This window comes from Dunckerocampus dactyliophorus, chromosome 14 (genome assembly GCF_027744805.1).
Source record: "Dunckerocampus dactyliophorus isolate RoL2022-P2 chromosome 14, RoL_Ddac_1.1, whole genome shotgun sequence".
Classification (NCBI taxonomy): Eukaryota; Metazoa; Chordata; class Actinopteri; order Syngnathiformes; family Syngnathidae; genus Dunckerocampus; species Dunckerocampus dactyliophorus.
In genome coordinates this window covers 22,594,042-22,609,588 of record NC_072832.1, presented here as the reverse complement: position 1 = coordinate 22,609,588, position 15,547 = coordinate 22,594,042, and the positions used below count along the sequence as shown (strand labels likewise).

Below are 15,547 nucleotides of genomic sequence, written 5' to 3'. Positions count from 1 at the left end.
AAAAAACAAATGATGGAGAAATGGCAAAATAGGTGGGATGAGGGTAGTAGCGGGAGAAAGTATTATAAAGTACAAAAATCTATCAGCACACAAGGGGTGAAGAGAAAAAACAGAAAAGAGGAAATAGTGTTAACTAGGATGAGGCTCAATCACACCGGGTTAAATGACAAGATGTTTTTGATAGGGAAATGTAAATCAAAAGTATGTATGGAATGCAAAAGTATAGAGAACGTAGAACACATATTACTACACTGCAAGAGATATAGGGAAGAACGTGTAACGTTAAGGAAAAGAATTAAGAAGATAGGAAGGGAATGGAGCATTGAGGGTATCTTAGGAACAGGTGGGGAGGGGGAAAGAGATATACAGAGGGCAGTGATAGAATATTTGAAGGACACAGGATTATATAATAGAATATAGATAAGTATTAGAATATTTTAGTATTATATTATATAGTATTATATAGTAATATATAGTATTATATAAGTATTATTATTAGGATTATTATTAGTAGTAGTATAAGTAGTCTCCTCACTATCTAAGATAGCATAAAGTAAGATACTGTATATGGCCCATGTTACATACTCCGGTACAGTAGGTGGCGGTATGCACCTTTTCAAGTCATGGTTGCAACCCGCCATTAAACTAAAAGAAGAAGAAGAAGAACATTCTTGATCAGGTCACGTTACGTCATCAACGCGCGACCGTAAACAACACAAGAAACGTCAAGAGCGAAGGGCAGTGCTGTACTGCGTTTAGCTGAACATTGGAGGCATTGGTACCACAAAATTGTAAGGTTTGCTCAAATAATGAAATGAACGAATTAAGAATGAAATTTGGGCGACACACGTAGTTTTATGCTAACATCGGGAGAGGGCGAAGGAGAGGAGATATATTTGCATGTTCCACCGACCTTCCGCGTTCATGTCACCTCATTCTTATCTACACCTAAGATCGTAACTCCCCAAAGTAGTTGCCATGTCAGAGCTTGGAATAAAATCGGCTTAGTGTGCAGAAGGCATGAGTAAAATATTATCTAAACGTTTTCTCTCCATTTGTGGTTGTCAGTTTTTGAGTGCAGTAGATGTGGGAGCAGCCAGGATGACATCGGTGGCTGTTGCCTCCACACCTCCAGCCATGAGCAGCACTCCAGCCAGCAGGGACTACTACTGGCTCCGTTCCTTTGTAGCAGGAGGTAGGATCTTCATCTGATACGTGCTATCTTTATAGCTTCACTATAAAATGTACTCCCTGCTCTGGGGAGCCGACCTTCAGAACTTTTACCATCTGCAGTAAAGCTGCTGGAGGAACGCTCAGCAACGTACAGCGAAGAAACAGCTGAAAACACCATAAAACACACGCAACAGGAAAATGCTGCAATTTAAAAATGCCACAATCACATAAACGCTGCAAGATTAGAAAAAATGGAGAGGCAGGGCATCTACGGTGGTGTAACCCCCTTCCTGATTTCTTTTTTTTTTTTTGCATGTTTGTCACACTGTTTCAGATCATCAGAAAATTAAATATTAGTCAATCACAACATAACTCAACACAAAATGCAGTTTTTAAATGAACATTTTTATTATTCAGGGAGAAAAAAAAATCCAAACCTACATGGTCCTGTGTGAAAAAGCAATTACCCCCTAAACCTAATAACTGGTTGGGCCACCCTTAGCAGCAGCAACAACTGCAATCAAGCGTTTGTGATAACTTGCAATGAGTCTCTTACAGCGCTGTGGAGGAAATTTGGCCCACTCATCTTTGCAGAATTGTTGTTATCCAGCCACATTGGAGGGTTTTCCAGCATGAAGCGCATTTTTAAGGTCATGCCAAAGCATATCAATAGGATTCAGGTCAGGACTTTGACTAGGCCACTCCAAAGTCTTCATTTTGTTTTTCTTCAGCCATTCAGAGGTGGACTTGCTGGTGTGTTTTGGATCATTGTCCTGCTGCAGAACCCAAGCTGGTTTTACCTTGAGGTCACAAACAGATGGCCGAAGATTCTCCTTTAGGATTTTTTGGTATACAGCAGAATTCATGGTTCCATTTGTTACAGCAAGTCTTCCAGGTCCTGAAGCAGCAAAACAGCCTCAGACCATCACACTACCACCACCATATTTTACTATTGGTATGATATTCTTTTTCTGAAATGCGGCATTACTTTTACGGCAGATGTAATGGGACACACACCTTCCAAAAGGTTCAGCTTTTGTCTCGTCAGACCACAGAGCATTTTCCCAAATGTCTTGGGGATCATCAAGATGTTTTCTGGCAAAATTGAGACAAGCCTTAATGTTGTTTTTGTTCAGCAGTGGTTTTGGTCTTGGAACTCTGCCATGTAGGCCGTCTTTGCCCAGTGTCTTTCTTATGGTGGAGTCATGAACACTGACCTTCACTGAGGCAAGTGAGGCCTGCAGGCCACTCCTGGGAAGTTTCACCACAGTTCCATGTTGCTCCACTTGTGGATAATGGCTCTCACAGTGGTTCGCTGGAGTCCCTTCAAAAGTGGCATTATAACCTTTTCCACACTGATACTGTAGATCTCAATTACTTTCTTTCTCACTTGTTCCTGACTTTCTTTAGATCTCGGCATGATGTCTAGCTTTTGAGGAACTTTTGGTCTACTTCACTTTGTCAGGCAGGTCCTATTTAAGTGATTTCTTGATTGAGAACAGGTGTGGCAGTGACCAGGCCTGGGTGTGGCTAGAGAAACTCAGGTGTGGTAAAACACAGTTAAGTTATGTTTTTTGGGGGGAGCACTTTTTAAAACCGGGCTATGTATGTTTTATTTCTCCCTGAAAAAGAAAAAGTAAAATTTCAAAAGTGTATTTTGTGTTCAGTTGCGTTGTCATTGACTCATATTTAAATTAGTTTGATGATCTGAAACATGTAAGTGTGACAAACATGCAAAAAAATAAATCAGGAATGGGGCAAACAGTTTTTCACACTGCTGTATCCTGTACATAAACATACATGTTTATAATACCCAAAATATGATTCAACACAAAGAAGCAGAAGACTACTAAATGAAAATAAGGAAGTTTAACTAGTAACACTGTCAACATAAGGACATGCCTCTTTGTGATTTACTTTTAGGTGTTGCCACACATTAATAGTGTTCTTTCCTTTACTGGTGTTGGAGCCCTGGCTAACTTGCGCACTGCAGATGTTGCATCTGACGTAACGCCTGTTGAGTCCTTAGTGAAGTGGCTCTAGAAATTACTGTCAAATGAAAATATATGCATTTTGGTAATTAGCCTAGAATTTGATTAATCAGCCCACCGATAAATCGGTCGGGCTCTAAAATATATACAGTATATAAAAAGGGCACATTTCACACAAAGTTGCAAATGGTGATTAATCATGATTCATTTGAAAACTGTGATTAATTTAATTAAAACTTGTAATCATTTGACAGCTCTAATTATTTGTTAAAAAAAGGCACATTTAAGTAAATTTTAGATATTTTCGGCTTAAATGAATCATTGTTAAGCATAAACATGGCTAAATAAAGTCAAATGCAAGTACAGTCAAACCTGTCTATATCGGCCACTGAAGGGAAACGGCAAAAGTGGCCGCTATAGATAGGTGGCCGCTATAGACAGGTTGGCGGCCATTTTGAATTTGTGCGCACACATATTAACATGTATTCACAAAAAGACTGGAGCAAAACCAAGAGACATCGGGAAAAACGCTCTGTTGACACATAAACAGGTAGGTAAATCTAGGTAACAGCTCTGGTGAGGAAACTAGTAATATCAATAACAACAATGAACCAGCGGCGCACATTCGACGGCGTTGGCGTTTTATCCGCCACAAATGTTAATTGACCGCAGCTGCGCGGCCACCAGGCATGAAGCGGCTGCCTCTTCCTCCCCGGAGAAGGCACAGCCCGCCAAATAAGTGCGCAGGACAGGGGACACTCGCTCCTGTCCTGCAGAACGTCACAAATTTCCATCTTTGATTTTTTTTAAAACCCGATTTTAAAAGCAAGAAATAAAAATTTTTGTGAACGAGCCCGAGGATATATGTACAGGATACGCGTGAAGCAGTCATGAATGGGTGTGTGCGTGAACAATTGAGGGCGGAGGAGGTGCGAAGATCGTCGTAAACTAACAATACCATCGCTCCTTTCTTATTGAATGGGCTTCTAATCTCTAATTAGTCGGCAATTAAGTGATATTTTAGATGTTTTATTCAGGTGTTTTGACCATTTTAGAATCTATTCACGGCATTGCAAAGTGGGAAGATTACCGTTTTGGCCGTCATTGAATCTTTTCAGGGCGGCATTGCAAAGTTAGAAGACGGCTTTTTTATGTCAAACTAGGACTCCGTAATTAAAGTCTACACACGACGGCTTCATTGCTTAAAAACGAAACTTTTTCGTGCATGAAGCTTCTGCTTGAGTCGGCTTTTTGGCTTCTATACACGGTCAGATATTGACCAAGGGATACAAAATGGGTGGCCGCTGGCCGTGTTAGACAGGTGACCGCTATACACAGGGTCTATAACACGTAAATTTTTTGCGGGGGATTTTTCAATGGCCGCTAAGACAGGTTTGACTGTATAAGGCATTCAGACACATTCAAGGATGTTGTGATGATATGTATTATTCTATACTGGTCACTAGATGTCAGTAATGTTACTGTAATGTTGGGTGAGGCAAGCAAGCACTAGAGTTGATCGCTGGAGCAACAGACTTTTGTTGCAGGTTTGAATGAGCTCACAACAGGCACAATAATCCCTAAACATGGGCTACTCTTATGCCTGTAACTCATGCCAAGCTAAAATGCAACTCTGAACCCCCGATGTCACTTCCTGTCCACCTGCCACTCAGCTCCCCTGAGGGGAACACATTTATAGTATCACACCCTAACATGAGTCTTATGTCTTATTTTCCCTCATTATGTCTACAGTATTGGGTAATAGGAGTGTAAAGGTAACTATGGGATTGTTATTTATTGTCTAATCTTAAAAATTGGATTTACACTGTTGTAAACAGGTTTTCCATGCTGTAACTACAAAAATATTCCATTTATGAATAAGGAATCCTACTTTGCAGAAATTCTCTTATCACAGTCAGGTCTGGAACCAAATAACTGAGATAAACGAGGGATGACTATATTCACGATTGGTGGATTACATACAGTATTATAGATGTTTAATTAGGGGTGTCACAAGAACTCACAAGATTAAAACGTGACAAGATTATTTAGAAAAAAAATGTCTCGTGGACACTAGGCCTGGGACGATGATAAATCCATGAATGCATGGTGGCATAGTGGTTAGCATGTTGGCCACTCAGTCAGCAGATATGAACGATCTGGGTTCAAACCTGGATTTGGGCATCTCTTTGTGAAGTTTGCATGTGCTCCTCATGTATGCGTAGGTTTTTTCTGGGAACTCCAGTTTCCTTCCACATTCTAAAAATAAGCATGTTAGGTTCATTGGAGACTCTTCATAGGTAGGAATGTTTGTGTATATACAGTATGTGCCCTGTGATAGGCTGGTGACCAGTCCAGGGTCTCTTGCCCAAAGTTATCTGGGATAGGCACCAGCATGCCCCTGCGACCCTAGTAAGGACAAGTGGCATAGAAAATGAATGAATGAATGAATGAATCGCACAATAAATGAAAATGAACTCGATATTTTGCCTGCCTTGTTATATGTGCATGTGCATATGTGGCTGTTTTCCTCGTCTCAGGGATCATCACTGTGTGCATTGATTTCAGCACCTTGGCATGTTTGTTCCATAGAACAACAGCATGAACAGAGTGAGCCTTTCTGTCAGTCATACAGTCTTTGTCTCGGTGGGTGGAGGCGGGTCCGCTAGCGTACACACAGAGTGCAGGAGAGTGTAGAAATCACATTAGTAGATTGCAATACAGCATATTGTCATAGTTTTAATATTTTTTCATTCTACTTTGCCTAAATGCAATGTTGAAATCCCACCTCGTCTCCTGTGCATGGTGACACCCCAATGTTTTAATGCTTGATTGAGTGTTTTGGTGTCGTAGGTGTTGCAGGATGTTGTGCCAAGACTACAATCGCTCCTCTGGACAGAGTGAAGATTCTCCTCCAGGCCCAGAATCCTCACTACAAGCACCTTGGTGAAAAAAAAAAAAATCCATATAAACAGTCACTTTGAGGAATTACACTTTTATTTTGAAATCCTCACTTCGGTGTCCTTTTTTTTTTTTTTTTTTTTTTTCCCCTGTGCAGGAGTGTTTTCCACTCTCAAAGCTGTGCCAAAAAAGGAAGGCTACCTCGGCTTGTACAAAGGCAATGGGGCAATGATGGTGAGGATATTTCCTTATGGGGCAATCCAGTTCATGGCCTTTGAAAATTATAAAAAGGTACGGTACTTCTTCTACTTGTATTGTGGAGTCCAAATCTTTCAAACCACAATTGAATTTTTAAAAATGAGGACAATTTCCTTCAATGACATTTTGCCCTAATGTTTATTTGTGTTTTTGGTGAAACGTGCTTTTGTACTTTCTTACTTCCAGATGCTAAATACACGGCTTGGGCTCACCGGGCACATTCACCGCCTCATGGCCGGATCCATGGCAGGTAGCTTGTGCAGGGAATCGATGACGTCGGTCTAATTTGCATCAATTGGTCACGAGACTGGCTGTAGCATGGTAATTGCTTCCATTAAAGTGGCAAACTGTGCACGTGTGTTGTCAGGGATGACGGCAGTGATTTGCACCTATCCGCTGGACATGGTTCGAGCCAGGCTGGCCTTTCAGGTGACGGGGGAGCATCGCTACACTGGAATTGCCAACGCCTTCCACAGCATCTATACCAATGTGAGCTGCTGGTGTTCATGCTGATGAATGAGGCTGCTTGATGTTGACACTTTGTTTTCCATTATGGCAAAGGAGGGTGGATTCTTGGGATTCTACAGGGGACTGACGCCAACCCTCATCGGAATGGCGCCCTACGCAGGTGATGTCTGTGCAATTTAGGCAAGGGCCGGTATGAGATTCTGACAATATGATAACCTTGGGCAAAAATATCAGGGTTTGATGGTTTCATTGTATTGTAATTACAGCTCTAAAATGTGTTATTGTTAGCTGTCGATTGATTACAATATTTAATTGCGATTAATCACATTTTGCCCAACTCTGAATTAATCGTCGATAGAAGTTTTTATTTATAATAAGTGTACCTTTGAAAGATCATTTCAAGGTTTTTAAATATACCTATCAACATGAGATGGGATAATATGTTTGCTTTATACAATTTTTTGTTTATTAAAGGGGACCTATTATACTAATTTTCGGGCCTTTGTATTGAATTCAGTACCCATATAGAGCAGCTACACACGATAACCCGCACAGAAAGCTTTCTAGATTGTCCCGACTCTGCACCTCTTCCTGCAGTGTTTCCTGCTTCCTGCCCAAACGGTCTGTGTAATTTACTCCACTCCCGGCCCTCCTCCAGGTACGCCTCCCACCGAGCCCGCTCTGCTGTGATTGGTTACACTCCCAAGCGCTCCCGAGGACTTTCGGACAGCTGCCGAACCCCTTTTGTCCCATCACTTGCACAAAATAAACAGGACACTGATAAATTGTTACTTACAGCTTGCTCTTCTCACTCTTCAACACGACCAAGTAACGTTGGAAAGGCGTCGGACTTCAGCAACAGTTTGGCGGATAGCGTATTGCCTCATGTTCACAAAACGGTCCCGTGTGAAATGCCGTTGACAGATGATCGTATTTTTCACTTACTGGCTGGGTATCAGCAACTCCAACCACTTCTGCCTCCTGCTTGCCTCTTTAGGAACACCCCAACAAACATTTCCCGTAAGCACGGTGAACAGAGCAGAGTGAAGCAGAGTGGGTGGAGGGCAGGCCATCAGCGTTTGCCTGGGCATGCCCATATAAGGAAGTCCGGGTTGCATTGATGTCAATGGAACTTTGTGTTAAAGGGATTGTTTGGATTTTTGACATGAAGTCCCCATCAGCAGTGGACTATTTTAACAGTGATTTACCCCCCCCACCCCCCATTTGGTCCCGCGATTCCAGTTCCCGCGGATTTACGTGATGAGGAACGTAGTGCTGCTTAGTTGCTGGCTAATTTAAGTAAAGAGTGTGGCTTCTCAAAACAATATGTGTTCAAAAGAGTAATACATTTGCATCATTAAATATGCCTCTGCATTTCTGTGTGGGTGATGTCATACAACTTCATGTCCAAAAATCCGAACTATCCCTTAAAAAAACCCAAAAAACTCTGTAAAACACAGCGTGCAGAGCCGACCAGGTCTCACTTCCAAATGCACAAACCTCATAACAGGTCCCCTTTAAACAATCGGTTTTTATAAGCATCTGAACACAAAATGGAGCTCAGTGTATAAAAAAATCGGGCTGTCCAATTTAACGCATTAATAACAGAAGTTTCCATTAACTGCACTTTTTTTTTTTGACACACGATTAACGTACGCATGTCCTGTTTGACCCTCGGCCCACACCGTAGTTTGAGGAAATGCATCGATGACTGTGGAGCTACACGCCGGAGCAAATATTGAGCAGAAATGGAGAAAGAAAAGTGTGTTTTGATTGGTAAGTCTAGCTTCAAAGCTGTGGGAGATGCTCTTGCAAAAAGACCAAAGTTATTTGTATCTACTATTGCGCTGAGTTTAGTTGTCACGGATTACATCCATAAGGTAATGAAGCATATATTGCTTTGAACTGCAAGATAAAATTTGCTAATCTGCTCGTGAACAGCAGGCATAGCAGAGGACAGTTATTTGGGGGCTTGTGTCAAAGTGACCATGGCTGAAGCGCTAGCAGCACTAGCTCGTCAACGAGAACGATTTTCAACACATCAGTAAAACATACGTGCATTATTATGGCGATGTAATTGAGCTTATTATGTATTGTGTAAAACTAAGACAGGATCAGATTAAAAGCACTAAATGAATACAGAGCCACCATCCACCAGTACGAGCCTGCACTTTCAAAGCAAAAAAAACAGCCAAGAGATGGCTCGCATCAAAAAAACACTCGTTAGTTGGGACCAAGGTACCACTGTATGAATGACAATACAAAATACCTGCAGTGCTGCAGTGCCTTCTCTCTTCTAACTGGCAGTCAACGTACTGACAACTCAACTCACAACGTCGGTAGATACAAATAACTGTGGTCTTGGGGAGAGAGCCATCTGCCAGGGCTTTCAAGCTAACCGTACCGTTCAAAATACCCTTTTCTCTCTCCATTTCTGCTCAATATTTGTTCCCACTCGCTCCACATCAACTGCAACAAACTGCTCAAACTACGGTGTGGGCCGAGAGTCAAACAGGACGTTCACATGTTAATCGCACATAAAAAAAAAGGTGCCTTTAAGGGAAATGTCCGTTAATGCGTTATTGACGCGTCAACTTTGACAGCCGAGTTATTCTGACGGTTATGTTGAAATATCGTTATTGAAAAGAGAAAAAAGGTTAAGTCAAAAAAAGTAATTTTCAAACCATATACCTGTAGTATAAGTTGAAGGATGAAACATGAGGATGAAAGTGGAACATACATGTTTAAAATAAATAACAAATGGCTCAATTCTTTCTAAATAAACTGACTGCTGACTACCATGACTAATCCTGCAACTCAAGTCACAGCACAAATATTTTTTAGTAAAAAAAAAACAAAGCAAAATGCAATCAAGTGACTCAAGAATTCGTATTATCCTGTCTCCTTCCAGTTCCGACTGCAAGGAATAACGCAGGACCACGTAGTGGACGTGCTGGACCTCCACTTTCTCTCATTTCGTACAAACGGTAGATGCACAATTTTAGTGGTTTTGAAACCGTGACTTTTTCACACCGTGTTATACCTTGAAACCAGTAACCGGCCCATGCCTAGTGCAGATGTGACTCATCGCTTGCGGTTCCTCCGTTCTCACGGTGTGTTTGGTCTCTGCAGGGATTTCGTTCTTCACCTTTGGGACCCTGAAAAGCCTTGGATTGCAACATTTTCCTGAGACGCTGGGATGTCCCTCCTCGGACAACCCCGATGTCCTGGTTCTTAAAACCCAAGTCAACCTGCTCTGCGGAGGAGTTGCCGGCGCCATCGCTCAGACGATATCGTAAGAGGGAGGGGGGGGGCACGTCTCAGCTGATGTGACAAGCATCAATAGCCCGGCTTGTGGCAAAATCTTGTTTGCGGTCTCACTAGCTATCCCTTGGATGTTGCACGGAGAAGAATGCAGCTTGGAGCCGCGCTTCCCGACTCGGACAAGTGTGTGTAAGTACCATGGCTTCTTAAATTACTCGGGGGGGGGGTCATGAGATGTCATGTCACAAGATCTCGCAAGATTAAAACGTGACAAGATTTCTGTCTCGTGTACAATAGTAAATAAATAAATGAATCACACAATAAATGAAGATGAACTTGATCACTTTGTCTCCCGCAATGTGTTGCCATGTGCATGGGTGTCCGTTTTCCTCGTCTCCAAACAGACAGGAAGAGGGTTCACTCTGTGCATTGGTTTCAGCACATTGGCGCGTTTATTCCATAGAACAACATGAACAGAGTGAGCCTTTTTTGTCAGTCATACAGTGTCTTTGTCTCAGTGGGTGGAGGCGGGTCCGCTAGCATACACACAGAGCACAGAAGGGTGTAAACGTAGTAGTTAAATTAGTAGATAGCAATATGTTGTCATACTTTCTCTACTTTTCTTAAAAGTAATGTTAAAATCTCGTCTCGTTCTGGTAGTGTCTCGAGTGTCTCGTGACACCCTTATTCATTACCGTACCGCACTGTGCTGAGCATCTTCTGTGTGCCTGGGCAGCTCCCTGCGCAAGACCATTTCCTACGTCTACAAGAAGTACGGCATCAAGAACGGCCTGTACCGAGGCCTCTCTCTCAACTACATCCGATGCGTGCCCTCGCAGGCCGTGGCCTTCACCACCTATGAGTTCATGAGGCAGCTCCTCCACCTCAACTAGCTGGCGGCACAAGCCCGAACGCCAGAAGCAATGAGCGGCCCGGTGGAACCATCAGACGCCAGGCTTGCTCAGCAAGAGAGCGACTCACAACTTCCACCTTCTAAGGGTGCATCTTCAAGCACCGGAAGGAAGACGTGATGTCCGAACTTGACTGGATTTGTATCGTTTCGGACTGTGCAATAGTTGAGTTAGGTGTGTTTTTCAACAACAAGCCTTCAAAAGCGATGTTCACGGGAAGTTTCCGTGGACTTTTGCCAAACTATAGAACATTTGATGCACACAGGTGTGTGCATAATCATAATCAAAGAATCACTCATAATTCCACATTTGCAAAGTCTTACTTGTCATGATTTGTCTTGAATGAATGTGCATCTGCAGCGACCCATCTCAAAGCAGAGAGGAGAAATCGCACTGCATTGTTTACTTCTCTTATTTATTGATTTAGCTTGATGCGGCCACTGGGTGGCGGCATTGCTTATTACACGAACGTCATAGCTGAACACATTTCCACAAATTAAACAAAAATACGTGGGAGCTTATCCTGTGCACTTCAAAAGCAAGTTAAAGATGAATACAGCAGCTCACAAAAGTGTGTACACTTCTTACACGTCATTTCAGCAAACCATTTTTACTATAATACTATACAAATAAAACTTGGATATGTTGTACAACAGGGATTCTCAATTGGTGGTAGTCAAACATTACATTCAAATATGTACAACTGATTTTTTTAAAGTAATAGTAATATGAATTAATAATTGCACATTAATAATGTACAATGTTGTCATCTTCCACAATTATAAGGGAACTCTGCATTTGTGGTTTTTACTGCAATTTTGAGATGTACTTTGTCATTAAATATATTATTGGTCACATTGAGCATTTTTTTCTTTATATTTATTTTTCACGTATGCGTTATTTGTAAGCAAAATATCTGCTTTAGTGGTTTTATTTACTGTGATTTTGATATTATGTGTATTTATAATTTTTATGAAATGTATTATTGAATTAATAAAATATTAAAGTTATAACTACATTAAATATCAAAATCATTGTTATAAAATATATTATTGAGTAGTGACCAAAAGGATAATATCGCGGGTACAAGCGGCCAACATGAGGCAGTCACATGTTCAGCATTAATGTGTAATGTACGGCATCCGTCGATCTATTTTACGGCAGCACTATACATCACCCGCCCACACGCACCCAAAAGAATTAAGATTTGCAAAATTACAACATAATCTTTTTTTCTTATATAATATCCATGGTGCAAGTGGATCATTTATAAGCCCTCTTTTCCTGGTTCCATATTAAGTTTTTTTTTTTGCCACTGAAAAAATCCAGACAAAAGCATTTGCTAGGCAGATACAGTCAAACCTGTCTTAGCGGCCACCTTTATAAAACGGCCACCTGCCTATAGCAGCCACTGAAAAATCCCCCGCAGCAAATTTACATGTTATAGACCCTGTGTATAGCAGTCACCTGTCCAACGCGGCCAGCGGCCACCCATTTTGTCTCCCTTGGTCAATATCTGACTGCATATAACGGCCAAATTACCAACTCAAGTAGAAGCTTCATGCACGAAAAAGTTTTGTTTTTCAATCAATGAAGCCGTCGTGTGTAGATTTTAATTACTGAGTCCTAGCTCAGTCACAATCATTCACAAGATCCACACAAACTGTCAGTTGTTCCACATAAAAAAGCCATCTTCTTTTGAGCTTGCTATTTCCTGGTCAATGTACATGTAACTTTAAGAGCATCTGCACCAAAACATTACCGCAAAGTAGGCTGGGAACAGGACGTGCTCCCAGCGACGCTACAATAACAAAAACATACGCTAGCATGCATGCGGCAGCGGGAGCAAAACTGAGTTCAGTTGTACTTAATTGAAGTATTTTAGAATGTACTCACGTTATTTTTCATCAATCCTCATCCACAAATCCATCAAAGTCCTCATCTTCTGTATTCGACACAAAAAAAGCCGTCTTCTTTTCCGTTCGCTACTAGTCTGTTAACTTATCAGTGTTATTCAGCTCCGAAGCAAAGAAGGAAACTTCTCCTGTTGCTTCTGCCAACTTTATTTATTGAACGCGGCCACCAGACAGCAGCTCAGAACACACACACATCTCTCAGCATCGTCTCTCCTTCCTGCTTGCCCACAAGGCAAAGGTTAAACAAGCCCCACTACATAGCTGTCCAGCCAATGCCTGTAAGAAATGACACCGTTTATTTCCTGGTGTGCACTGGTCAATACTGTAATGCCGCTTGTTGTGGGGAAGGAGAGACTCACGTTGCCAATGCACTTTAATGGCTTTATTAACAGCGGAGAACACTGCAGGACTTTACATCCACGCCAACATAAACACACTTCCGAACTCTCTCGAAACTCACAGCTAGCACTGAGCATAGCTCTCCTGCTCGGGACGCCCACGTCACTTCCCGTCACTTCCTGATGAACTAAAGCTGTAATGACACTGCCGTATAAAAAGTAAAATATTAAAAAGTAAGACATGACTAGCACAGCTTTGTTCTGTGGGTCGTGGATATATTCTATCAGTTATTATTAAGCCTCTAGCTTCCTTTTAGTAAGTAAAATCCTTGGCTATGATTGCACTACATTGTCATGTAGACCTACAAAGTACACTTGGAAGAACAAGAGGTGAATAAATGTATTGCAACTGATGTGAAACTGATGAGGGGTAGGATTAAATAAGCTTTGCTTCTTCCTACTCCTTTTTGGACATGCAAAATTGTGAATTGTACTATGTGATGTGCTACTGTTTGACTCATGCATGTTCAGGATGAATTAAAACCATGAACCATGATAATAACAAGCCTAGTCGTGCTGTACAACTTTTATCCGCAGTCCGCAGTGCCCTCTACTGGTCAACATTGTTATTATTATTTTTTTCCCTTTTTTTTTCTTTTTTTTCCTCTACTGGTCAACATTATTATTATTATTTTTTTCCCTTTTTTTTTTCCTCTACTGGTCAACATTCAAACTGGACACCAACCTGTCTATAGAGGCCACCTGTCTATAGCGGCCGCTTTTGCAGACGCCCTCTAGTGGCCGCTATAGACAAGTTTGACTGTATGTTTGGATGGATGGCATTTCTCCGTTCAGAAAAAAACTCCAGCTGAATCCTCTACATTGATCCATCGTTGCACTCTGCTTTTGGTTGTGTACAATCAAATATAACTGCATTTGATGTGCTTATTCTGTTTATTTACGTTTGTTTCACTTGACAGGATATGACGTTTACGTCGGCGCTACGTGCATTGCGTAACTTTTTACGTAGCGCCGTCTTGGTGGAGGTCATAAGACGATAGAAACGTCAGCATGCTAGGAAACTCTTTTAATAATAATCACTAATAAAACAACCCCCCAATATATTGCATACAGTATATGAAGTATGGTTATCGACCATTTATGTTCATACGTTATGTTCATGTTGTAAAAATTAGCTAAAGGAGGAAGTGACGCAGGTCTCGCACATGCGTAGAACCCATTTCATTTCCTGGACGGATTGCGCAGTGACAGCAATGACAGAGGAGAAATGGCAGGACGGCAGATTGAGTGACTGACAATGGGGGGTGCAGACAGACGAGAGAGGGAAGATGTGGACACTCAACTTCCCACAATGCAAATCTTCTTAAAGGGCCAGGCTCTCCTGTAACAGCGTTCATGAGCTGTAATAAAAAAAAAAAGAAGCACAACAAAAAAATCTGCGAAAGGTGAACCGCGATAGAGCGAGGGAACACTATATTTATTATTTTTTATAAAATGCATTGTTGATTATATCTATTTTATCATTATACAGCAAATAGTTTAGTATTTATTATATCATTTTTAATTGTATTTATTTTTCATGTATGCATTATTTGTAAGTGAAATATCTGCTTTTTTATTTAATGCAATGTTGAAATTTAGTGTATTTATTATTTTTTACATAATGTATTGATATATAAAATGTATTGTTGATTATATGTATTTTAGTATTTATTATATATATATTTTAATGATATTATTATATCTATCTTTCTTGATGCATCATTTGTAAGTGAAATATCTGCTTTTGTGGTCTTATTTACAACAATTTGATGTATTTTATTATATTTATTCTTATCATGTGTATGTACATATACATATATACAGTATATATAAATATACACTGCTCAAAAAAATTAAAGGAACACTTGGAAAACACATCAGATCTAAACTGGGGGAAAAATGATCTTGAATATCTTTCCTGATAATAAGTGGGTGATGTATTAGTAACAAAATGATGCCACATCATTTGATAGAAATGAAAATGATCACCCTATAGAGGGGGGAAATCAAAGACACCCCAAAAATGAAAGAGAAAAAATGATGCAGCACACTGGTCCATTTTGCTAAAATGTCATTGTAGCAACTCAAAATGATTCTCAGTAGTTTGTGTGGCCCCCACGTGCTTGTACGCATGCCTGACAACGTCCTCCCAGATCTGGACCAGGGCATCACTGCGGTACCTGGATGTATGGAGGAGATTCCAGGAGACAGGTAGTTACTCCAGGAGAGCTGGACAGGGCCGTAGAAGGTCCTTCAACCCTCAG

General features: G+C 41.0%; 1 protein-coding gene across 2 annotated transcripts; it reads left to right on the top strand.

Moving 5' to 3' along the window:
• Positions 1 to 642: 642 nt before the first annotated feature.
• On the top strand, positions 643 to 14,764 carry slc25a16 (solute carrier family 25 member 16). Of its 2 annotated transcripts, none has more exons than XM_054798734.1 (10): positions 643 to 791; positions 1,069 to 1,195; positions 6,018 to 6,110; positions 6,223 to 6,299; positions 6,510 to 6,573; positions 6,691 to 6,812; positions 6,885 to 6,951; positions 9,924 to 10,086; positions 10,176 to 10,244; positions 10,792 to 14,764. In XM_054798734.1, exons 2-10 carry the CDS (start codon positions 1,102 to 1,104, stop codon positions 10,946 to 10,948), a joined length of 906 nt encoding a protein of 301 aa, XP_054654709.1. In that variant the 5' UTR covers positions 643 to 791; positions 1,069 to 1,101; the 3' UTR covers positions 10,949 to 14,764. The 2 variants fall into 2 exon arrangements, with proteins under 2 accessions (XP_054654709.1, XP_054654707.1); XM_054798732.1 differs by having other exon boundaries at positions 645 to 791; positions 6,223 to 6,356.
• Positions 14,765 to 15,547: the final 783 nt, after the last annotated feature.